Source organism: Panthera onca, chromosome B1 (assembly GCF_046562875.1).
Source record: "Panthera onca isolate mPanOnc1 chromosome B1, mPanOnc1 haplotype 2, whole genome shotgun sequence".
Lineage (NCBI taxonomy): Eukaryota > Metazoa > Chordata > Mammalia > Carnivora > Felidae > Panthera > Panthera onca.
This window is the reverse complement of record NC_138342.1, coordinates 67,769,642-67,795,626: the sequence shown is the minus strand read 5'-3', so window position 1 is coordinate 67,795,626 and position 25,985 is coordinate 67,769,642. Positions and strand designations below refer to the sequence as shown.

At 36.6% G+C, this 25,985-nt stretch overlaps 2 protein-coding genes across 8 annotated transcripts in view; both read left to right on the top strand.

The window, feature by feature from the left end:
- The window catches only part of LIN54 (lin-54 DREAM MuvB core complex component), a 68,520-nt gene extending 42,707 nt beyond the window's left edge, over nucleotides 1–25,813 (top strand). For 6 of the 7 annotated variants that reach the window (XM_060654749.2, XM_060654745.2, XM_060654752.2 and 3 more), the window contains 9 exons: nucleotides 7,649–7,865; nucleotides 12,706–12,779; nucleotides 12,924–13,121; nucleotides 14,258–14,349; nucleotides 15,102–15,173; nucleotides 16,628–16,730; nucleotides 16,883–17,020; nucleotides 21,434–21,636; nucleotides 23,348–25,813. In XM_060654749.2, the coding sequence (XP_060510732.1) occupies nucleotides 7,649–7,865; nucleotides 12,706–12,779; nucleotides 12,924–13,121; nucleotides 14,258–14,349; nucleotides 15,102–15,173; nucleotides 16,628–16,730; nucleotides 16,883–17,020; nucleotides 21,434–21,636; nucleotides 23,348–23,549 (1,299 nt within the window). In that variant the 3' untranslated portion in view covers nucleotides 23,550–25,813. The remainder of the gene's footprint in view (nucleotides 1–7,648; nucleotides 7,866–12,705; nucleotides 12,780–12,923; nucleotides 13,122–14,257; nucleotides 14,350–15,101; nucleotides 15,174–16,627; nucleotides 16,731–16,882; nucleotides 17,021–21,433; nucleotides 21,637–23,347) is intronic. The other variant, XM_060654750.2, reaches the window with a different exon arrangement.
- LOC132692355 (placenta-specific gene 8 protein) overlaps nucleotides 1–25,985 on the top strand; it is a 194,158-nt gene that overhangs the window by 128,561 nt on the left and 39,612 nt on the right. The gene's annotated exons all lie outside the window — the stretch shown is intronic.

Here is a 25,985-nt window from a genome sequence, read left to right as displayed (position 1 = left end):
CTATATTAATATGGAACCCTACAAAGTCCTGATTTTAAACTATATTACAAAACTGTTGTAATCAAAACAGTATGGTATTGTCATAAACACAGATACACAGATCAGTGGCACAGAGTAGGGAGCCTAGAAATAACCCACATATATATGGTCAATTAATTTATGACCAAGGGGCCAAAATTATACAATGGGGGAAGGATGGTTTCTTTAGTAACTGGTGTTAGGAAAATTGGACAGCTACATGCAAAAGAATGAAACTGTATTATTATCTTATCATACACAAAAATAAACTCAAAATAGATCAAAGACTTGAACATAAGACCTAAAACCATATAATTCCTAGAAGGAAATAATAAGGGTCTTTGACATCAGTCTTGGCAGTGATTTTTTTGGATTTGACAACAAAAGCAAAGGCAACAAAAGCAAAAATAAGTAAGTGTGACTATATCAAACATAAAAGCTTCTGCACAGCAAAGAACATCATCAACAAAATGGGAAAGTGACCTATGGAATGGGAGAAAATATTTGCAAAGTATATATCTGAAAGGGGCGATATTGAAAATATATAAAGAACTCCTAGAACTCAACTGAGAAGAACCAAGCAATCCAATTAAAAAATGGGCAGAGGAGCTGAATAGACATTTTTCCAAAGAAGCCATACAAATAGCCAGTCAGCACATGAAAAGGTGCTCACCATCACCTGGGAAATGCACATCAAAACCACAGTGAGATACCACCTCACATCCGTTAGAATGGCTGTTAGCAAAGACAAGAAACAAGCGTCAGGGGAACGCTGGTGCACTGTTGGTGGGAATGTACACTGGTGCAGCCACCCTGGAAAACAGTGTGGAGCCCCCCCACCCCCCACGAAATTAAAAATAAAACTACCATACAATCCAACAATTATATTTCTGGGTATTTACCTGAAGGAAGTAAGATAACCATCTTGAAAAGATGTCTGTACTCTAATGTTTATTGCAGCATTATTTACAATAGCCAGGACATGAAAACAAGCTAAGTGTCTTTTGACAGATGGATGGATAACGAAGATGTGGTGTATCTTATATATAATGAATGGACTAGTATTCAGCCATAAAAAAAAGAATAAAATCCTGCCATTTGCCACAACATGGAAGGACCTTGAGGGAATTATGCTAAATGAAGTAAGTCAGATACAGAAAGACAAATAACTGTGATCTCACTTATATGTGGAATCTTAAAAAAGAAAAAGAAAAAGGAACTCATAGATGCAGAGAACAGACTGGTGTTTGCTGTGAGGTGGGGGTGGTGGTGGTGGGTAAAATGGGTGAAGGTGATCAAAATGTGCAAAGTTCCAGTTAGTTTTCTAAGATAAGTTCTGGGAATGTAATGTACAGCATAACTTTAGTTAACAATAGTGTATATTTCAAAGTTGCTAAGAGAGTAGATCTCAAAAAGTAGATCCCAAAACTTCTCATCCATCACAAGAAAAATCTCATTATGTTCAGTAATGGATGTTAACTTATTGTGGTAATCAATTTGCAATATATACATATATGAAATCATTATTCTTTATACCTAAAACTAATACAGTGTTATGTCAATTATATTTCAATAAAAAAGAAAAGAAAAACATAAGTTCTTTCCTCTTACAAAATTATGCTGAACTTAGCTGCCATTTACCTAGATTCAAAATGAGTCTCAAGTCATATTCTATGTAGAAATACATACAGATTGCTACTTTAAGAGATTTCACAAATATTTATGGTGCAAGTTGCTTAGGATTTATTATGTCTGTGCTAACATTTTATATTATAGCTTTTGTGATACTTTCCTTATTTGTACTATTTCCTAAGCTATCTCTATTTACAGATTAATATCATAATTATGTGTTTAAAAATAAATGTCTTTGGACATTATTTTCCAATTGGCAAATGGCAAAAGTCTTTGCTTAATTCAAGTTTACCTATAAGGAAAGGAATAAAACACTCTTCCAGTTCTGCAAATGAGGACTCTTATTCTATCTGGTAAAGCTGGAGAGATAAAGAAGGAGGGAGAGAGGGAGGGAAGGAGAGAGGGGGAGAAAGAAAAAGAAACAGACTCAACCAGTATTCTTAAAACAATGAGTTTGTAGGGTGTCTTTACATGATACTGTCTGTCTTTCTCTTGGCACCAATATATGAAAGAAAGAAAGAAAGAAAGAAAGAAAGAAAGAAAGAAAGAAAGAGAAAGAAAGAAGAAAAGAGAAAGAAAAGAAAGGAAGAAAAAAGAAAAAAAATAAAAGAAAAATTTCCCCTCCAAATGCTACTGTTAAATAAGTTTGAGAAGCATCCTATACCATACCCATCTAGGAACTTTATAGTGGTCATTAGCATAGTAAGGACTCTGAGAAGGCTTTTGTTTAACATTGTTTACTTTAGGGTTTCATAAATTAATTTGACAAAGTAGACTGTTTCATGTAATAACTAATCCTGAAGAGCTAATGTTCAGTGAAACAAACACACTTTAGTAAACACTACCTAGTTAGCATTAAGGAAAATATTGTTATGATTTTGCATTAGATTAAACAAAGGCCATCTTAACATCTGTTTGAAACAGTACGATTTGTGCAGGTGTCTCAAAGTGCTATACAGATTTCATTTAGTGGTAATGTTCTCCCTTGTACAAAAGAGAAACAAAGATATAAAAGCATTAGGTTTGCTTGCCAAAATACACACAAGACTGAGACTAACTGGAACCAAAGCCCATATGTCCAAACAATGATTTCTAAGCAGTATTTACAAACAGAACCAAATATGGAACTCTGCAAACTCATTGTTTTAGAGTATTGGTTGAGTCTGTTTCTTTCTCTTTCTTTCTCCCCCTCTGTCCCTCCCTCTCTCCCTCTTTATCTCTCCAGCTTTACCAGATAGAATAAGAGTCCTCATTTGCAGAACTGGAAGAGTGTTTTATTCCTTTCCTTATAGGTAAACTTGAATTAAGCAAAGACTTTTGCCATTTGCTAATTGGAAAATAATGTTCAAAGACATTTATTTTTAAACACATAATTATGATATTAATCTGTAAATAGAGATAGCTTAGGAAATAGTACAAATAAGGAAATCTTTCAAGTCCATGTATTTTAGGGCAGCCCCTTAATACCTGTTAAATGTTGCTATCTGAATTTAAATTAAGATAGCTGGTTTTTAACCCAGCTGTCAAGGATGTTAATCAGGAAATAGAGATACTGAGGATTCTTATTGAATGCACATTAGCTGTTTTTCTGGTAATGTTGTATGTTCAGAGGGGCATTCACATGGAGTTTCTCAGACCACTGTACTTAAAGGAAGGGACTAACTTGTAAATCCTCAAAGAAGTTAGTTGTATTCCAGTGCTTCTGTCTTTTGCAAAAATAGTAACTGTTGTATGTTACCAAGTATTTCAGGTGTTCGGAAAATGCAATTTAATCAGAGTTTGTCAAGAGTTAGGGTTGGGGAGGAGGGTGTGACTATGAAGGGTAGTGCAAGAGAGTTTCTTTGTCATGATGGAACAATTTTGTATCTTGATGGTAATGTTGATTACAAAGTCTATACAGTCTTTTGCATACATCCTCCAAAAATGCATATAAAAACTCGGAAATCCAAAATAAGTTCTGTTCTGTAGTTAATGGTATTGTACCAATTTCCTGGTACATTTTGATAATGTTCTATGATTATGGAAGATGTTAGCCTATTGGGGAAAGTATGGGAATTCTGTATTCATTTTGTAACTTCTTGTGAGTCTGAAATTGCCTTAAAAACATTTAAAAAATGTGTTTATACTTATATTCAGCATACTGAATAAAAAATAGTTTCAAAGTTTCTTAGAGGCAAATATGCAGCTTTAGTTCTTAACAGTTCTTGAGGACTGGATACTATTTAGTTTTGTTAAGCATGTAAAGTTGGAGGCATTATGATGTCTTACTTAAAAGAATGGCCCTTGGAGTTGGGTCTGGTTCAAATTCTGGCTCTGCTACTTTGTATTAGCTCTATGACCTTGGGGAAATTTCTTAATCTCTCTGAGCTTCAGTTTTTCCCTTCTGTAATGGGCATAATGATGATACAAATAGCAGCTCACATTTATTGAGCATTATAATATGTGATGTTATCAGCACTTCATATGATTTAACTCATTTAATCCTTGCAGCAGTCCTATAAGAAAGGTATTATTTTCAGATGAGGAAACTGAACACAGAGAAGTTCAGTTACTTGCATAAGGTCACACAACAAAGGAGTGCTGTAGCCTAGATTAAAACCCAAGTAGTTGGTATTTTATTTTTGGCTGTACAGAACTAGCTTGTTGGAGACCAACTGTCTTGCTAAAAACAACTAAAAAGCAGGGGAAAAATATTTTAAAAATCTGTTTGAAGTAACATTCATGAAATAAAGGGAAGCCTAGTGAAGTCAGCCTCATGTTCACTATGACACTTCTTAGATCATTTGCTGATTTGTAAGTTATGGCTGAGAGACTGAAGTGATGAACAGAAAGTGGCTACAGAGAGATTAAGGAGCTGAGTGGATCTGTCAGTCTTCTGGATCTCATGAACAAAAATTTGGTTTCAGGCCCGCCAAGGAGGTGGAAGCCTGTAAACACCACATTCCTAGTTGGGACCACTGATGTAATATATAGGGGAAGAGTGAACCAGAAATAGACCAGGCCTATGGAAGATTGAAGCTGTGCTTCAAACTGCTCAATTTGTGATTGGTTTAGGATGATCTGCCCCTACTTTTAACTGCATGCCAGAAGCTGAAGTGAATTATCCCTGGAGGAATATAACATCATTCAGAGCCTCAAAGTATGTCTTTTAATTTTTTGTAAACAATGTCTGGCATTGAATCAGAAATCATCAGGTCACCAGGCAACCAGACCAAATTATTCAAAACCAAGAAATATAGATAATGGAGTTATCAGACTCAGACTTTTAAAATAACTAAGATTAATATATTCAGAAATGTAACAAGATGAAGAATTTCAACAGAAAGAAACTGTAAGAAGGAATCTGATGAACCTGAAACTCATGGAACATTGTGTGTCCAGTATGCCTCAATTAAAAAAAAGGAATCAGGTGAATATTTTCAAATTGAAAACATAAAACTGAGATTAAGAATTTAGTAGATGAGGGGTACCGGGTGGCTCAGTTGGTTAAGCGTCCTACTTCGGCTCAGGTCATGATCTCTTGGTCCGTGAGTTCGAGCCCTGTGTCAGGCTTTGTGCTGACAGCTTGGAGCTTGGAACCTGCTTCAGATTCTGTGTCTCCCTCTCTCTCGCTGCCCCTCCCCAGCTCGTGCTCTGTCTCTGTCTCAAAAATAAATAAATATTAAAAAAAAAGGAATTTAGTAGATGAGTTTATCAACAAATGAGATACAAATAACTGGACATTTTTTGAGAAACAAAATGGAAAGAATTCCTCATCAGCAGACCCACACTGAAGGAAATCCTCAAGTGCGCTCTTTAGGCAGAAGGAAAATCATTCGTACTTTGAAGCAGGATGATATAGAAAGGGTAAATTTGTGAGTATATGTAAATTAATGCCTTGTGGAGTTAAAATTATTATATGTAGAGGGGTGCCTGGGTGGCTCAGTTGATTAAGCGTCCGACTTCAGCTCAGGTCATGATCTCACGGTTTCTGGGTTCGAGCCCTGTGTTGGGCTCTGTGCTGTCAGCGTGGCACATCCTGGAGCCTGTTATAGATTCTGTCTCCCTCTCTCTCTGTCCCTCCCCTGCTCATGCTCTGCCTCTCTCTCTCTCAAAAATAAACATTAAAATTTTTTTTTTCAATTATTATATGTAGAATTAAAATACTTAACAGTAAGTAAATGGTATTCGTGTTTAGTGGTTCTTTTCATTTCCTGGGTGATGTGTAAAGTACTGATTTAATTCCTACATTGTCCATTGTAATCTCTAGGGTCACCATTAAAAGATTAGCAACATAATGTATAAATAAAAAGCTAATACAGGGAGGGGGAATGGAATAATAAAATAACACAAAAGAAGGTAAGAAAGAGAAAAAAGAATGGAAGTGAACAGGTGGTTCAAATAGAAAACAGTACAACAGTGGATTTAAATGCAGGTCTTTAAGTAAGTCTGTTAGATGTAAACAGACATAAACGATTTAAACATACAGTCAGATCTGATTTTTGTTTTGAAGACCCAATTCTGTACATCTTGTAAGAGTTGTAGCTTGAAGCTTAGGATGCAGAAAAGTTGAAAGAGTTGGAAAAAGGCATGCTATGCAAATGTACCCAAACTAGGCTCTGTCCTTGGGCTACACTATACCTAGCCCATAATGTGGCTGCTAGATTTAAAACAGCTCATCTTAGAGTATTAAAAGCACTATTCTTTATTCATATTAAGTATCTAATAAATCTATGCTTGAGGCGCCTTAAGATAATATTTTTTTTCCCATTTTGAGCTGATACGTGTCTCTTGCATCATTGTACATACTTGTCTCGTGCTTGCTTGATTTTTCAGTAGCTTCCATATGTATACATTTTATCCCTTTTCTTAAGCTTTATATTTTCATTTAACTGAATGACGGTTGTGGCTCTTGTCTCTTATCTTTATTTTAGATCTGTGTTGTGGTACCGCTGCCCAGTGATAATGTGTGACTCGTTTTATGAAGTAATCTCCTTTGACTATTGCTTGTAGAGTTTCCATGCTAAATGAATTCCTCTCTCTCTCTCTCTGTCTCTCTGTCTCTCTCTCTCTCTTCTAGGCTTTTATGAAAATGTTCAAATTCTTAAGAATTATTCTTTCATAAATTATTATCCACATAATATAGATTTCCAACATCAGTGAATGGTCTTTTAGCATGAGGGCTCTTTGACAAATAGGTGGGGATATAATAATAAAATAACACGATAGAACTGGTTGAGAATCTGGCCTAGACCTTTATAGGACAGTCTGTTGTATGTTGATTAAACACCAACTGAAGACATCTTGAGAGACTTTTATTCTGTTCTGCCTCTGATGTTTCATTTAGCTTTTTGGGAAGTCACATTGCTGTTTATCAGAATGAAGGAAAGGATTAAAATGATTATATTGACTCAAGTTTGAATCTCCCAAAATTCGTTTTGTTAGACAACAAAAATTGCGGTAGTTTTGGACTGAATTTGACCCCTTACCCATATGTTAGTGGCTACATTTGTATCTGCAGATACAGTTGAATTGACTGGACTTAATGAGGGTATAAGATGGGCTTTTCTTTTGGGTTTCTTCTTTAGAACACATGAAAATGAAATTTGTCATAGTTAATTTGGTGGGTAGCAATAAATAAAGCCAAGTGTCTGCATCCTCTTTTCTCTATGTTGAATATGAAGCTAAATTCTTGGGGTTTAAAATAATTATTTTCTTATAAATATTAACAAAACTGAGTAAGTTCTTGTAATTTAAGTAATGATTTCTTCATAGCAAGTCACCTGACCTGGACTCTCAAGGAAGTAACTACTAGAGATGGAAGGTAGAACTCGCCGATTTTGGTTTCACTCCTGTATTCATTACTATTCTTTTCATTTCTCTTTGAACAGGTTGTTCCTTTCAACAGCTTTTGATGAAATACAGGAACATACTTTTTTACCTGAGCAATTGTCATAAGTTAAAAGAGTAGGCAAGTTCAATCCCAGATTAACGATAGCCGTGTTGTATTGTTTAATAGGCAGTGAAATCAGCTGTGCAGACCATCACTGTTGGAGGCGTGAGCACATCACAGTTTAAGACAATTATTCCTCTGGCAACTGCTCCCAATGTCCAGCAGATTCAAGTGCCTGGAAGCAAGTTTCATTATGTCCGACTTGTTACTGCCACAACAGCCAGTAGCTCCACCCAGCCAGTTAGTCAGAATCCCAGTACAAACACTCAACCTCTCCAGCAAGGTTAGTAACCATTTTTTAAAAACAGTCATTAATTCTTTGAACATTATTAAAGAACATTGGTCCTTTTCTCGCTGAAAGCCTGATTAAGTATGGCATTTCAGCCGACAGTATGAATTCAGCAACTGTTGCAGAAAGCCGCAAAATAGAATCATAGTTGTATATAAATACAGTATTTCACTCTGCTAGAAGTTGGTACACGGTGTACTATACTACCAGACAATCAGAATTATTCATCAGTTTGTGCGTAGCCGTTATATTGCTGGTTTGTAAGCCTACCGTCTACTTTAGTGGGACAAATTTAGATGAAACCAAATTATTTATCTTGTTTTCTAAACTGTGAAGCTGTTTGATAGGGTTTGGGTCAATTGAAATGACTAGTAGGCAAGGTATAAATGATAAATAAGAACTTTGCACCACTTTCATCCTTTACTTATTTTGAATCTGTAGCTGCTAATAAAAAGCACTTAAAATGTTCTGTTATTTTGCTCAGTTGTACTTTTGGAGGATATGCCTGTTTGTAGTCCTTCCGTTTTCTGTTTGTGTTTAACCCTTCCTACCGCCCGATACCTATACATAGACTCACACACATAACCGCTCTCCATATTTATCTACTTGTTAGCAATTGAATGGTGTGAAAGGCTCAGGACGGTTTATGATTTAGGGCCTGATTTTTGGTCTTGGAAGACTGCTGCGTATCCCTTCAATGTCACAAAGCAGTTGATGGCAAGTAAATGACTTATTATTTACTGGATGTAAATAGCAGAATTAAAGATCACTTGTTTCCTCTTTCATTTTGATTAAGGGATCAGAGGGTTGGAGCAACATATTGCCAATAGCTAGTTCACTAAGGGAAACTGTGGAAGAAAAAACCTATTTTTTAAATTACTGATGGGAGAAAATAGAGGATATGTGAAGGAAACAGTATTTTAGTTTGTATTCTATTAAAATTAGACCTATCAAGTAGTTTTATTTTCTAATCCCTCTTCAAGCTGATTTTAGAAGAAAATCTTTTATTACAGTATTCTTAATGAAAGGAAAATGACACTTGCATATTGCTGACTAAGGGAGTCAAGTTTTATATTCTCTCAGTACTTAAACTTAGCAGGGTACTAAAAGAGGTGCTGCAAGTCCAGTGTACCTGGATAATCCCAATGATGTGAAGCAATCGTGAGATACAGTTGTTATATTTTATGTGTGTGTTTGTATGTGTACTATATGCTGAGATCCATTTCCAATGTGATGTTAACACTAATTTTAGTTAATAATAAGCCTTTGGTATAAGTAGAAAAGAAGCTAAAGATCCAGGAAGAGTACATGAATAGGTTGGATACTGCATAATTCTAATTACTGGTACTTCCTTTTCTAAGTTTTTATCTACCTTTCTGCCTCTCTCTACTTAGGCTCTTTGCCTCCTGGAAACCCACCCCGCCTCCCCACACACACCTTTTTCTATTTCTCTGCTTCTTTCTTTTTTTGCCTTGTACCTTCAACTTTCCCTCCCTGTCCTCCCCTTTACCTTTCCAGCTCCTTCAGTTATTCCTGTATATACCCTTTTCGGGCCCGCTCACATACACAACCACCCATGCAATTTCCCTTATGTCCACCCATATTTTTCTTTTTTTGTTCTCCTATCCCATAAGAGACCTAGGTATATATAATATATATTATTTTGCAGGAATAATGAATTAAATTTATAATTTTTATTAGAGATACATGAAAACTAGTTGCTCTCGTTCATGAATGTACTAATATGTCTTTATAAGGGCTTAATTTCCAGTGAGGGATTTCCTTATGCCAAAGGGGGTTAGGGTCATCTTGTACATTTCCCACCAAAGCCAGTATTCAAAGGTTCTACCATGTTAACTGCTGGTTGGATAGCAGGCCACACACTAGAAAGATCCAGAAGACTTCATGGTTAATCTCTTTAGAATATAATCTACCATCTTGGTGAGAAAGTCAATTTAAGAAATTAAAAAGCCTTAAACACTTGCACGTATGGTTTCTAAAATTTGGAATGAGGCTATTCTAACAAGATTGTTCAGAATTTCTGTTAAAGACTAAAAAAGAAAAGATTATTCCAGTTTCTATGAAAATGGCAATAACAGTAATGTGGGACTGTGCTCAAAAGTTGAGGGGGAGGAGAAATAGAGACTGGTGATGTAGTTCTATAACATTAATATGTCCCCCTTTCCCTAGGTGATTTGTAATGTTCTCTTTTCTGGCCATTTCATTTTTTATTGTCTTCATTTCCCAGGTTTTAGTGAAAACTCAGCATGCAGATGCAAAGCTAACGTAAACCTAGAGTTCCCAGATTTTCTAGTCCTGTGTGCATGTGTGCGCGCGCACGCGGGTGCGTGCACACGCACACACACACACGGAGACAGTTAACCCTTTCTTTATTATCCAAATAAAAATCATCTGCATCTGTCATTTCATGTGACTGAAGGCAGGCCACATGCTCCTTCCCTTTGCTTCAGAGACCACCAGGAAATTCTTACCTTCTCTGGTTGTTGGAGTCACTTCAGAATCACTGCTGTATGTGTCCATGGAACAATGGCCAGCATCTCTTCTCCAAGGAGCAAGTGGAGTAGGGAGTCTGTTCTTCTGTGTTCCAAGCAGGAATTCAGTCTTATAATTTCCTTTAATTCTTTTTAGTACTGCTGAGATCAGTCTGTAGTGGTTAGTATAACTTAACCAAATAAAACTGAAGTAACTGAAGAGACTCAGAACAGGAAGTAAGTTCAAATTAGGTATCCGATGTCACTGCTTCTATAATTCATGGTCATGTACTCTTTTTGTATGACAACTTTATTGAGATAGAAGTTGTGTTGACTATAGCATCCACCCTTGTTAAGCATACAGTGTAGTGGTTTTTAGTGTATTGAGAGAGATGCAGTCATCACCACTGATCAAACACTTTCTGGAGGTCCCCCACTTACCCTACCCTTTCCCTTTGTCCCCTTGCTTGCAGGGGCCTGCTCTCTTTAGGTCAGAGAACTGTCTAATGTTCTTCCGGGACTCTCAGCCTTCTGTCTTCAGCCATCAGCCCTCCCAGCCTTTTTATCTAAGGAAGTGTGTTCTTTCTCTTTTGTTGTTAGATCCCATTATCTCAAGCTCTCTCTTTCAGACCAGGCTCTAGGCCTTTTTGCATAAATAAAACCTAACGGGCTATCCTTCCTATCTTCTTAAATCCCTTTTTTAGACTGTGGAAATGGCAGGAAGCAATTTGAAAGGTTGTACTTCTTTTGGTCCAAACATACAGGTCTAGTGCCAGCCTCTCTCGTCCATTTCATCATAGTTTGTCTCTATGTCAGGGTTCATCTTCCCTTCAAATCATCTCACCCTTGAGGTTTTCCATCTGGTTGCTGTCCTTTTTCTGGCCACTTGGAAGCTTCACACTGACTTACATTTTCTTCCCCAAAAGCGTGCAATTTCTGCCCTCTCTTGGGTGGTTCCTTTCACTTTCACCTTCTCTTTTGCAGTTGCTCTCTCCTGTCCGTCCCCAGCTGTGTCATCCCAAGTAGACCCTCAGTTTGTGCACTCTTCTAACTTTCCTTGTTTTGTGGAACTCCATTCTGTTTTATACACTGTGGCCAAATACGGTTTCTTTTTGTGCTATTCCAAGTAATATTTCTGTACTTCAAAATCCTCAGAAACTTCTCATCGCCTACTGAATTAAAAATGCAGATTAAATATGTAGATTTCTACCCTAACGTTAAAGACCTGTGCTTGCCTACTTTAACCCTAGGTTCCAACCAGACTGGTCTGTTCACTAACATTTTGTGAAATGCTTTGCTGCTTCCCAGCATCAGGCCTCCACTGCTCATGCTTCTACCTCTTCATGGAATGTTCTGCTCCAACTTGTGTGCCCTCTCTGCAACCTGACCATTGATCACGACCCACCTCGGACACAATGCCTGCCATGCATTCTTTCAGTATTCCATATCCTCTGCCAGTCATACATTCTGTCTCCCTCGGACTCTGCAGCACTTTCTCTTTTTTAATCATGTTTATTTTATTTGGTATATGTCTCATCTGCTCTACTGGAGTGTAACCTCTTTGAGCAAGTGTCTGTATACTTTAGTTTCCCCGGAACACTGTCTACAATGCCATTTATAGAGTAATGTTGGTTGTAATAACAATAATCACATTTATTGAGCAACTAACATTTATTGAGCACTTACTATTTGTTGGACACTGTTCTAATAAATGTTCATAGATTAACATATTTAATCTTTATACTCTGTAACGGAGGTACTATCCCCATGTTGTAGATGGAGTACAGGCAAAGAGAGTTAGAAAGCAGCAGAATTGGGATTTGAACCCCCAAGGGTGTTATGACTTAAGAGACCATCTTCTTAACCTTCATGCTGTGCTGCCTTTTAGTAGGTACTCTGTAAATAATGTATTATACTATAAAAATGATATCTTCTCTGGTTTCGGTACAAACATGGCAATTAGAATACAGAACAGCATTGTGACTCAAGCTCCTGAATGGCAGTTTTTTAAAATTTATACAACATTTCATCTGACTGGCTTTACTAGGGAATGTTTAAATCACCTGAGTACAGATTGAAATATTTTCAGTAGACTGTCTTGAATGACGAACATTCCCTTAGCAGGCGGATAGACTGGAGCTCCCTGAGATATACGGTCCTTGGTAGATGGGCTAAGGAATTTTGAAAAGGTAACTATCTTGATTAAAGAGTGCTCTAGACAGGAAATAAATGAAATTCTTTAAGCTCTTTTATCAGGATATCTTGAGAGAACTAAGTATCTTAAATGTTTCAAGCACTATTTTCTGAAAATAAATTGTGCTTCCTCCCCTTTTTCTCAAAAGCAAAGCCAGTGGTTGTTAATACCACTCCCGTGCGGATGTCAGTTCCTCTTGTCTCCGCGCAGACTGTCAAACAGGTGAGTGTCACAGAACTTGTCTTCCCAGTCTCTCCCAAACAGACAATTCAGTTTTACAATTGAAAGTTAAGATTCACGTACAAGAGATATATGCTGAATGGAGAGGCTGTAAAATTTACTTTTGTAAATTCCTCTTTTTTTAAGGTTGTTCCCAAACCGATCAATCCCACTTCACAAATAGTTACCACCAGCCAGCCACAGCAGCGGCTCATCATGCCTGCCACACCACTGCCACAGATCCAGCCAAACCTCACTAACCTGCCACCAGGCACTGTGCTGGCCCCGGCTCCGGGGACAGGGAATGTGGGCTACGCAGTGCTTCCAGCTCAGTATGTTACTCAGGTATGAGAAAAAAATGGAGTCGTCGCATTTCAGAAAGGATGATTTGGTCTAAGATGTGCAGTCCTATCACATTCTGAAACTACTCAAAAACATCTTACTCAGTATGAAAATGCCTCTTTCTAAAATCTTAAGATGCTAACAAAAACTTCTGAATTTATTTATGTATCTCTAGCGTTTAGAAATGGCACAAGTCACATATGCAAGTCAGACACTTAGGGACTGAGAGCAGCTTGGGAAGAGGGCAAGACTATGTAGATCGAAGAGAAGTTGAAGTTGAAGTTGGTGGAGTCCAAGTGCATTTAGAGAACATTGCCACTGTGATCCAGCTCTTCCTCACATATGAGTAGGATGCCACTGACTTGCTCCTGGAAAGTAGACCGTGAGATACATTTCTAGGTGACTCATCTTTAGTGACCTGTCCAGATACTCTCATCTGGTCATCTTTAGAGTTAAAACCATGTATTATCTAACTGGCTGGTGAGGGTTAGGAGTGCTGCTTCTAGGAAGCAGATAGAAGTTTTCTTTTTCACGTAAGAATCCAGCAAATTAGCACCATGTTCTAAGCTGCTGAGTTGATCTACACAGATTATAAGAGAGAAAAGAAACCTGTGTACTTTAATGAAATGTACTATGGAGTATGCTAATGTGACCACTGATTAGAAAATGAATGTCTAGTATTTTTGTCTCCAGCATCTCTTTTCTTGTATAGAAATCAATGTAAAATAGAAACTTATTGCTCACGTAACTTCTCATTCCCTATAACTTATAATGTGATGAATGATCAGTATAGTGCTTATTTTATTTACAAGTAGACACTTGTGTTTTTCTAGCCAATACAAATTAATACTTAATATTTTTGAGTCATTCATCCAGAATTTCTTAATCCTGATATGCTTACTCCTCTATGAAAAGTTTCTTGTATTTGTACCATGTAGTACTTTAAAATGTTCACGTTGTTTTCACCTCTGGTATTAGTTTGGGCCTTTAGAAGAGCTCCATGAAGTAGTGTGTATGAAATTCTCCATACTGTTTTTCCTGTTTTAGTGGATGAATTTGTGTTCCTTATTGATCATTATATCTGAGAGTATTGTGCATTTTTGTAAATATGGTCTAAAACTACCTTTCTTTCTATGTAGCTACAGCAGTCTTCATATGTGTCTATAGCAAGCAACTCAAACTTCACCGGAACACCTGGTATCCAGACCCAGGCAAGGCTTCCATTCAATGGGTGAGTCTTTTGAAAATATGTAAGTGAAGTTGTTGGATCAGGTTAAATGCAACATTAAATATATGTATTTCAAAACATCATAAGATATTTTTTCCTCAAAGCCATGTGAGCACGCCTCTATAGAACTTTTTATTTTGAGATGCTTTAAACAGAAAAGTTACAGGAGGAGAGAATTCCCAAATGTCTTTTACTCAGATTCATCAGTTTTGCCACATATTCTCTCTTTCTTTTCTTTCTCTCTCTCATCCTGAATATGTTTTTAAAAATGATATTAACTAGTTTTCAAATTGTTTATGTTAGGTCCTTTCCTTTTTTGTTGTTGTTATTAATCTGTTTTTTAATCTGTGAATTGCTTCCTTTGCAATATTGGTTTAGAAGCGGTGCTTAGTTAATTGCATGGGACCAGTCCACCTCTCTCCACTTGCAACCCCGTATACCCCTTTCCCCTCATTGCTTTTATAATTGAATCCCAAAAGTTTTGAGCAGATTTCAGCTCTAGTTCTCTCAGAAGGAGAGTTTTTTTGTGGAGTGTTCTTTAGAAGCTATTCATAACCTCCTTCTTAAAAATTCCCTGTCTTGACTCTACAACTTGCTTTTGAATTTGATGTGAAGGGACAACATAGAGATGGATTATTAGAGATGGATACATTTGTTAAAGCTTTATTTTAGGAGGAATTTGCAGAGACATTTCCAATTTGCATAGTTATCTTTAATTGATTAAAATCTGTATCTTTTTTTTTGTATCTGTGTAGCATAATACCATCAGAGTCTGCCAGTCGGCCCAGGAAGCCCTGTAATTGTACAAAATCGCTGTGTTTGAAATTGTAAGTCTTTTTGCTACTATTTCTTCATTGGATATAACTGAAAATACTTTTATTTTTTATTTTTATTTATTTTTATTTTTTTTTTAATGTTTATTTTTGAGACAGAGAGAGACAGAGCATGAATGGGGGAGGGGCAGAGAGAGAGGGAGACACAGAATCGGAAGCAGGCTCCAGGCTCTGAGCCATCAGCCCAGAGCCCGACGCGGGGCTCGAACTCACGAACTGTGAGATCGTGACCTGAGCTGAAGTCGGACGCTCAACTGACTGAGCCACCCAGACGCCCCCTGAAAATACTTTTAAAAGTAAATGGAGTTAAATAAAAATTCTTAACCAGTTTCATAAGTCCAAGTAATTTAAATAAACGTGCAAGTGAATGAGCACTTATGATGGTGTAAAAATACTGTTTCATACATTCAGAAGTTATTTTATAGTCTTTAACATAGATGAGGCACTGGAGTAGGAATTTAGGGACACAGCAGCATGAGACAGACATAGTCTCTTTTGTTAATAATAATAAATTTGATTATATTTATGACCTTTATATTTGGTCTCCTAAGTGAGGTGATACTCTGAGTAGCTTCAAAAATTGTTGGATGGGGGCACCTGGGTGGCTCAATGAGTTAAGCATCTGACTTCGGCTCAGGTCGTGATCATACAGTTCATGAGTTCGAACCCCACATCAGGCTCTCTGCTGTCAGTGTGGATTCTCTGTCTCCCTCTCTTTCTGCCCCTCCCCTGCTTGCACACACTCTCTCTCAAAAATAAAAAAATAAACATTTAAAAAGAATTTGTTGGATGATTAATTTGCATATTAGGTCTCAACCAATAGATCTGACATGAAACACTTAAGTGAAAAGCACTGGTCATGTAAGTGGTTTAAAATCCCAGGAAGCATAACTGTAGTTCAAGTAAGCAGATTGCACTACTGGAATATAGCTCATGTGTTTCCTTTTTAATAATTTTGAAATAACTTACTTTGGGTTCACATAAAATCACATAGCTGTTGTGTTGACAGCAGTTACTACTGGAACTAAGTTTCTAAACCAAAATTCTAGGAGCCAGTGACTTTAATTTTGAGGCTGATCAACGTGGTTGACAGTCAGTAAAAATAAACTCTGTAAGTAGGTGGCTCTGCATATATAATGCTTTTAATCAGATAATTTCTAGTTTTATGTATTTTAACAATGACTTTTCTGGGATGCCTGAGTGGCTCATTCGGTTAAATGTCCAACTCTTGATTTTTGACTCAGGACACAATCTCACAGTTCATGGGTTTGAGCCCTGTGTTGGGCTCTGTGCTGACAGCATGGAGCCTGCTTGGGATTTTTTTCCTCTCCCTCTCTCTCTCTGCCCCTCTCCCTACTCTTGCTTGCTCTCTTAAAATAAATAAACAATAAAAAAAAAAAACAAACAATTACTTTTTTATGTGACTTGCACTGATTTTTGTATTCCAGATATTGTGATTGCTTTGCAAATGGTGAATTTTGCAACAACTGCAACTGTACTAATTGTTATAATAATTTGGAACATGAAAATGAAAGGCAAAAAGCAATAAAGGTGATTACTTTTTATTTTATTTGACTGACAGAAATTTCCAGTTTCACCTGATTTTTGTAGAACTTGGTTCCTTTACAATGAAAATTAGTTCCTTTTGCTGTATTTAATCTAATGTGATTGAGCTTCGGTTGATATTTGATCTGTTTTAATAGGCATGCCTTGACAGAAATCCAGAAGCTTTTAAACCTAAGATAGGGAAAGGAAAGGAGGGAGAATCAGATCGACGTCACAGCAAAGGATGTAATTGCAAACGATCAGGATGTCTTAAAAACTACTGTGAATGCTATGAGGTGAGATGCTGGTTGGGGAACATAATCTAACCATTTTTTTGAAAATAACTTTAGAAAGGGTATATTGTAAAAATTTACTTACAAATTGGGAAATTATTCTGCTATCGCAGTTTGAAAATATGCACAGTCGTTGCAAGGCCCCTAGTTTGAGGAAGACCTTCTGGCCTCCCAAGCAGGGCTTCAGAGGAACAATACCTTGGTCTTGTCATTATGGCTTTGGGACTCATTACCTGATTACCACTTCATAACTTCTTGATCATTATACCTGGAAGTGTGTAAATCAGAGCAACAATTTATTGATTTTTAGTAAAAATAACATCAGGGGGCGCCTGGGTGGCCCAGTCGGTTGGGCGTCTGACTTGAACTCAGGTCATGATCTCATGGTTCGTAAGTTCGAGCCCCGCATTGGGCTCTGTGCTGACAGCTCAGAGCCTGGAGCCTGCTTCGGGTTCTGTGTCTTCCTCTCTCTCAGCCCCTTCCCTGCTCTCTCTCTCTCTCTCTCTCTCTCTCTCTCTCAAAAATAAGTAAACATTAAAAAAAAAACTTTTTGGGGGTGCCTGAGTGGCTCAGTTGGTTGGGCGTCCAACTTCAGCTCAGGTCATGATCTCACGGTCCGGTCTGTGAGCTCGAGCCCCACGTTGGACTCTGTGCTGACAGCTCAGAGCCTGAAGCCTGCTTCAGATTGTGTCTCCCTCTTTCCCTGCACCTCCCTCACTCAAACTTTGTGCCTCTCTCTCTCTCTCTCAAAAATAAATAAACATTAAAAAAAAATAAATAAAAATTTTTTTAAATAACATCAAAGTGGATTGGAAACTAGCAGTTGTCTTTAATGGAAGAGTAGTGCTACCAACTGTCCCCCTGGGCTTTTGAAAATATATGTGGTTACAAAATAGTCTGCATTCCACGGGCAGTCCTGAAACTGAAGATTTATCTTGCCCAACATGCCTATAGTGCCTTGTTGAAGAACAGTGCTCTTTGGAAAACTGAATTATGTTACAAAGTTTGCTTTCTGAGCATAAAAATAGGAAAGAAACATGAAATATTGCTGGTTGAGGTTATTGGTCATTGTGAAGTGATTGCATCCATTTTTGCTACTGACCATGATTAGTCAGGCATCTTTGACAGGTGCTATTTATTTTATTTTTAAATGCTATTTAAATCATCCCCTTCTTGCTATAGATGAAGTACTACATAACTACATAATAAACATTGTTTTTATTTTCAAAGCTTAAATAGAATAATCTATTCATGCCCAAGATGAACCCTGTGTTAGTGTATTTGCTTTTTTGGTGTACCTGAAACTCTTCACTGACAATCTTTGGAATTGAGTCATCCCTACAGTTAGCTGGCTCTTCTCATCTATTAGATTTTCATACTTTCAGATTTCATATTCAGAAGGATACCTTATTTTTTGTTTTGGCAGAAGCCCTGGCGTTGTACTTGGTAAAGCAATACCAAGGACGGCATTCTCCCCTCATAAGGTTGCTCTGCTTTAGGAGTGTGTGCCTGCCATTCAGTACCCCTTCCCATTCAAAATGTGTCACAGTAAAGATTATGTGTGCTGTATTCCCTATGTAATGAATTCGTAATTCACCTGTGTTAGAAGTCAAATACTCCTTCTAAGAAGTATAGTAAGGTAACCTCTTGTTGGTCCTAAAGTCAAAATGAATGAAAATTGTGTATAATTAAGAGTATTTTGAAAGTGTCTTAAATAATGTTTTAGAGTCCAACAAGTCAGTTTTTTTATCCTTTTTTTATCCTGAATTTTTATTTGAATTAAAAAAAATTTTTTTAAGTTTATTCGTTTTTGAGAGACAGAGAGCAAGCAGGGGTGGGGCAGAGAGAGAGGGAGACACAGAATCTGAAGCAGGCTCCAGGCTTTGAGCTGTTAGCACAGAGCCCGACATGGGGCTTGAACTCACAGAATGTGAGATCAGACCTGAGCCAAAGTTGGATGCTCAACCAACTGAGCCACCCAGGTGCCTCTGGACTCCTTTATTTGAACACATGATGAAATAGGTGGCATCTGTTCATAAACCATGTCATACAAAATTTGTCATGGATATTTAAAAAAATGTAAGAATAGCATATTCTTATTATCAAACCAAGTCCACAAAAAGAGACAAAATGGAAATTGATGTAAAGCTGGGTCAGAAGGGCAAAGAAGCCCTTCCATGCATATGGCATTGAACGGTCTGTACATGCTAGGCATATGATAAACATACAAGAACTAACAATTATATATTTATAGAGAGAGAATTTATAGAAATAGAAAAGCTGGTTGAAGTATACTAAAAGAGAGAAAGCTGCCCAGTTATAAAAATCCTTGACTTTCAGAACACACATAGTGTCTAATAACTAACTTGTCACTCTCAAAGACCAAGAAATGGAAGAACTGGAATGCACTAATCTAGGACTAGCAGTGGCTGATTCGCCCCTTGTGAATTGGTTGTGATATTGTCTGACAGTTTGTGTGTTCATTTGTTGGTCTTTTGAATTGAATTGGCTTTTTTTGGTCCAGTTAGTCTGCATCTGGATAACACATGCCTGTTCCTTTCACTCACCTTTCAAGGCTTGTTGAGTGGAGATGTGAGCGTCCACATTTTTTAAATGGCTGTGCCTTGTAACCTTTTTTCCTCTCCTTGTTTTTGACCACAAGGGAAGTTGAATCAGCAAAGCTAAACGGATACTCTGTCATTCTAATTTCTTCTTCCTGAGTTCCTGTTAGATTATTAGTACCTTTCTTACAGTTCTTCATACTTAATCCAAATTATCGTTATTGGTGTGTCTTTTTCACCCTTGATATCAGGGATTTTATCTCTTCATCATTAGATACTTATTAAGTGTAGCTTAACTCCATTAACCCAGAATGTATATCCATTTTGTTCCCTTGGTAAAGAGAATTTATTTGTGTATTGTAAGAAAGGAGCAGGGTTAAATGTGTTTGTCATAATACGATTTGTTTGTCTTGCTAGGTGCTGTAGAGAGAAAGGGCAGTTGGTATGTTTCTTTAAATTGACATGGGTTCACTGAAGAAACTGCATCCAACAAAAGATACTCAAATTTACTAGGCTTGGGAAATGTCAATGACGGAACAATGAGATCTCACTTCACCTCTTTCCCCCAGATTGCTAAATATTAAAAAGAGCTAGAATATACACTGTTGGAGGGAATGTGGGAAAGGCTTCTTTCATACATTGCTGATGAGATGTGAGGTGTTACAGCCTTTTGTAAAGACAGTCTGCCCACATCTATTAAAATACACATACCCTTTGGCCAGTGAGCCCAATTCTAGAAATGTAGCTCATAGAAATAAAAGCATATATATGTATATATATATAAAATAATCTTTTATGCATTATTTGTAGTACTCAAGAACTGGTAACAAAATAAATGCCCAGCAACAGGCAAGTGAATGCCCAAATAAAAGGTGGCACATCTATACCAGAGATTAATACTCAGACATTAAATAGAATGAATTCAGCCTATGCTAGATGACTTGGGGGGAGGGATTCCATGAGGTGTAGTGTGAGAAACGGAAGATGCAGAAAGTGGGGCATATGATTTTGTAAAACAAACTAAAAAAAAGATGTGTATTTGTTAGTTAAGATAGGTATATGTACATAAGGGCTGTGTTTTTCATAAATATATATGTTTTACACATTTTTACATACAAGGACACACTGGTTTAATATGGACTATGGAAGGATTTGGGGACGCTGGAGAAGGGGATTCAGGGAGGGAGATTATGGAGATTATCCATAATAAAAATAGCATCTATGAAATTCCTTTCATGTGATAATTGTGTGTTTGCATGAGTGGGAAATGATCAACACGTTGAGGTGTTTGGATTCCAGATAACTTATTTTTTTAATATTGTATCATTCATATTCTTTATAAAGAACACACGTGGGGCGCCTGGGTGGCGCAGTCGGTTAAGCGTCCGACTTCAGCCAGGTCACGATCTCGCGGTCCTTGAGTTCGAGCCCCGCGTCAGGCTCTGGGCTGATGGCTCGGAGCCTGGAGCCTGTTTCCGATTCTGTGTCTCCCTCTCTCTCTGCCCCTCCCCCGTTCATGCTCTGTCTCTCTCTGTCCCAAAAATAAATTAAAAAAAAAAAAAAAAAAAAAAAACGTTGAAAAAAAACACGTTAATCATATCAGGAGGAAAACCTTTAGCGGGGGAAGAAATGATGTGGAAGCACTCAAAAACAAACACTGTGTAGCCGCTCTTGGACTTAAATATTTGACCTGTCCACGTGTACGTAGCCCATTGAGTGTCAGGAAGAGAGGTTTCCATTGTATCTTATGTCATTTGAGCAGTTAGTTCTGTTGTCTGTTGATTTGATTAGAGTCTACTTAAGAGTAATGCTTTTTGGGTTTGATTTGGAAGCTTTTCTTTTGTAAATCTTTTAGGCAAAAATAATGTGTTCCTCAATATGCAAATGTGTTGGCTGTAAGAATTTTGAAGAAAGCCCAGAACGAAAGACACTGATGCACTTGGCAGACGCAGCTGAAGTAAGGGTACAGCAACAGACGGCAGCGAAAACTAAGTTATCGTCTCAAATTTCGGACTTGCTTACTAGGCCAACGCCGGCTTTGAATAGTGGAGGAGGAAAGTAAGTCAGTATTTTAATGTCTTTTTATAGTATAACATCAGTATTATTTCTGGTAAAGTTTCTTCTTTTTGGACAAGGCTAAGTTCATGCTTTGCCTTGTTGCAAACCTCTTTTTGCATTGTCTTTCTATCTCTCGTTACTTGTAAAGGATTTTGAAGGTAATAGGAAAACCACTGTGAGATATAGTACACACTTCTAAAATGCTTTGTGCTTAATTCGATTTCTCTCCACTAAGATGAGGTAGTGATGTAATTTGACAAATCCCTAAGAAAACTGAATTTTTACACCTGTTCCTGGTAGTAGTATCATCCACACTTTTGCACATCCTTACCTTCTGTTGCCTTTTCCGTGCCCATGTAGCACTTTTCCCCATCCTACTGGGGCACCTTGTTTCACTGGACTGCTAAACTCTGGAGTAGGAAAGCTCGAGCTTTAAAGTTCGGCCGAGCTGAGTTTAAATACTGTGTGTGCTACGCAGTAGTTTGTGAATTCGACAAGCACTCCGCCTCTCTAGGTCTCGGTTCTCTTGTCCTTCCCATCATCCTTACCAAGTGACCACAAAGAATAAAGCATCGCTGTCCCAGTGTTTGGCAGGGTCCAATGCCGCACAGCTTGCTGGTGTGGATTTGTATCAGAGGGTTTAGTAGAGGTTAGCTTGCAGAATTATTAAATGCAGTGAGCCTTCCAGATGGTATATTATGTAAAATGCCTAAGTTGAAATAGGCTCCAATGCTTACAGAAATGCTTCTTTTTATACAAAATATTTCAGATAGCAATTCTGAAGAACTATTATACAGTGTTACTAACTATACAATATTAACGTTATTGTAATAGTATAATATTTTCTAATTTAAAGAGTTTTGCATTTTAAAGATTTTTATATAACTGTACAGCAGCCCAAACCCTCAATTACTCTCTTGTCACAGTAGGTCTGAATTTCAGACTTCATTTGTTTTGTAGTTTCCTTCTGTCAGTGTCGTTGGTAACATTAGTGTCGTGGTTACGTTAGGTTGCCTGATTGGTCTCTGAAGGCTTTAAGACGTGGCTACATATAGCAAGCCTCAGGATGGATTGCTCTTATTTAATACTTAATAGTTGAGGTCTTTATGAATGAAACTCCATGTAGAGAACAGCATTTGGTTTCCCCACTGTTTTGTTTGTCATGATGGAAAAATGCAAAATTTTGGTGTGCTTTTTGTTTTGTGAACAATATATGGGACTCTGGGAAAGTACTTTATTGTTAGTGTTGTCCAGGAGATACTGCTTGCAGTGCTCAATTTTATTCATTCATTGAACAAATATTCATGGAGTGTTTCTATGTGTCAGGCAGTGTTCTAGGCTGTGAAGAAACAGCAATAAATAAAACAAAGACTGCACTCTGAAAACTAATTCACGAATTAGGAGTACTTTGTTATAGAATTATCCAATTGACATATAGAGTTAACATCTTTTAGTTAACCAGATAACCTTGTGTAGGTAATAAGACATGTATTTTATGTAAAATTATATTTTCTTATATGCAATAATAAAACAGGTCTAACTTTTTAAAGCTCTTTGGGCTGTGCTTGTGCTCACTGCACAAATTGTAATGTTCAGTGTGTTGGTGAGTCATGAACATGTTAACAGATATTCATGTGAAGTAATGTCATCCACTTTTGTTGTTATTCAACACCATCATCGTCTCTCTTTCTCTCTCAAAAAATCATTTCAGATTGCCATTTACATTTGTAACTAAGGAAGTAGCGGAAGCCACATGTAATTGCCTTCTTGCCCAGGCAGAGCAGGCAGACAAGAAGGGAAAATCAAAGGCAGCAGCCGAACGGATGATACTGGAGGAATTCGGACGATGTTTGATGAGCGTCATCAATTCTGCAGGCAAAGCAAAAAGTGACCCTTGTGCCATGAATTGCTAACTCTTGCACAAAAGACTGATAAATGGAACTGTACAGAAAATTGAAGGTCCAGGGACACTTGATTTTCTGGAAGATAATTTAACAATGATTGTACTGTTAATTCAGTCCTTGTGTGACCTGAAGTTATAATATTGAAAGAAGAAATTTTAAATGAGGAAATTAGTACATTTTAAATCTTAGTTAAATCTGTTTATGCCCCTTCTAAATTGGGTTTTTCTTTATTGTATTATATAGATTTTAATTTGCATGGGTTTCTTAAGAATTAGATGTTCTATCCATCTGATGCTATTGACAAAGGACATTTATAAATTAATATAATTTATAATGTATGGCGTTGTAGGACTTTGTTCCAGTAGAAAAAGCCAGAGAACCATTGGTATTACCCAGTCATTCTTTGGCACTAGACCTAAGCAGATAGAATGTCTACATAAACAAATTCTTATGAAACATATTCAAATGACATTTTTGTGTTTAGAAAAGCACTACCTTTTTAAGAAAAAAACTTTTTAGCACAGATTCTGGAATAATATCGTGTTGTCACTTTGGGAATGTCAGAAGGGGAAGTAATCCATAGGCATACTTTTAAAATTAAGAAGTTGTTTTTTAAGAAAAACTGTTAAGGGACAGGCAGTAGTTCTTGATAGGCAAGGTGTTTCTCTAAGAAAGAGTGACTAAGAAATGCTCTGGGATGTTTCCATTTTCTTTGAAGGAGGTGCTGTGTATTTGAAATGATATTAATAAATTGTCAAAGTGATTACTGGGTACTATTAAAAGTGAGAGGTGCATATGAATAGAACTTATTATGTAGTGATAATACAGAAACTTACATAATCATCAGGTATAAAATTTGACTTGGATGGAGAAATAAAGAACACTGAAGCTCTAATAAATGAATTGAGGGAAAGACTTTTCATCTATACAATTCTCTTTATAGACTTTTGAACTAAGAGGTCTCAATCCAGTGTAGGAGTCTTACTTGATTTACTGAAAGGGCCTCCTAACAAAGCTTTCAAAATTATAGTGGGACTTCTTTTTATAAGGGAAGCTTAAAATGGCATTATTTTTAGCCAGTGTTTTGATAAGCTGAAGGTATGAGTGTTTTCTTATTATTACTAAAATAACCTAAATCATTTTCACAAATTCAAAATTCAAGAGCTTTATGAATTTAAGAGCCTGTAAGAGGACTCTGGATTTTATGACAAGAAAAACCATGTTGGAATTCAGGCATTTTGTTAGGTACCTTAATCCTCAGTAATTATTAGTATATGATTATTACATTTCCTACAAGGAATCTATAGTTGTATGTATTAAGTGTGTATATATGTTCATATGAACATGCAAGATATAGGCAATAGAAATTAAGTAATCCAAAAGAAGATTCCGTTATTCATTGAAGTATCTTCCTTTTGAAATTTGGATTTATAAAATTATAGTGCAGTAACTTTAAATGTAGATAGTGCAAACATTCTTAGCACCTCAATCTAGTATGTTTAATTAAAATTTGTATAAATGTAAATTAGTGTAAGAGGATAAAATATCTAATCAAGTTATTTTTCAAAAGATTACAATACCTTTTTGGTCTAAACCTAAACTTTGTTCATTTTGTACATACTCTGTGTTTAATTCTAATTGCACCTTTGTGATGTGTATTTATATACAGTGTGCAGAAAATGTTTGTGAAATTTGGATTACAATTGTAGATTATGTATGACGGCATTGCTTGAGAATGTTTTGCTTGTAAAAACTTGAAGGTGCAATCAAATGCTACTAGTTTTTCTGATTTTCAAGAAGCTATCTAAAGTATTAAGACTTTCCTTCCTGTGTAGTACTTACTAAGCAACTTTTTGTATTTAGGCATTTGCATCAAATTGCTGAACAAGATTAATATCCACATTAATTCAACAATTTTAAAAGACTATTTGGGGAGGGTTGGGTATATAATTTTTTTAGCTCTATTTACATCCCAAAGTAGAAAGATTAAATTTATATTTACTAGAGCTATTCAAAGAATACACTTTTCTATATTGTAAAAACAGGACAGCAAAGTAAATCATACAGAAAATAAACATTTATACTATTCTGTAAAAAAAAAAAAAAGTTTGTTTTTTTCTTTAAGAACACCCACTTTTAACCATTTAATGTACCAGAAAAGAAACTTAAAATATCTGATTTTAAGTAAATTTGACATTACTTCTGAAAGCACACAAATAATAAGTATAATTTTGCCCAATTATCATTAACCCAAAATTGCTTTGAAATTAAAATAGGCCTTTTTTCCACTGTGTAAAGGCAGAAACTCAGTCCACTCTTTCCTTTCTTTTTTGATGTTTTTCTTTCTTTTTTAATGTTTGGTGTTTTTATGGTGAGCACTTTTCTCAGTTTCCTTTTCTTTCAAGAACAAAAAGCAACCTGTAGGTCTTATCTGGGAAACAAAAC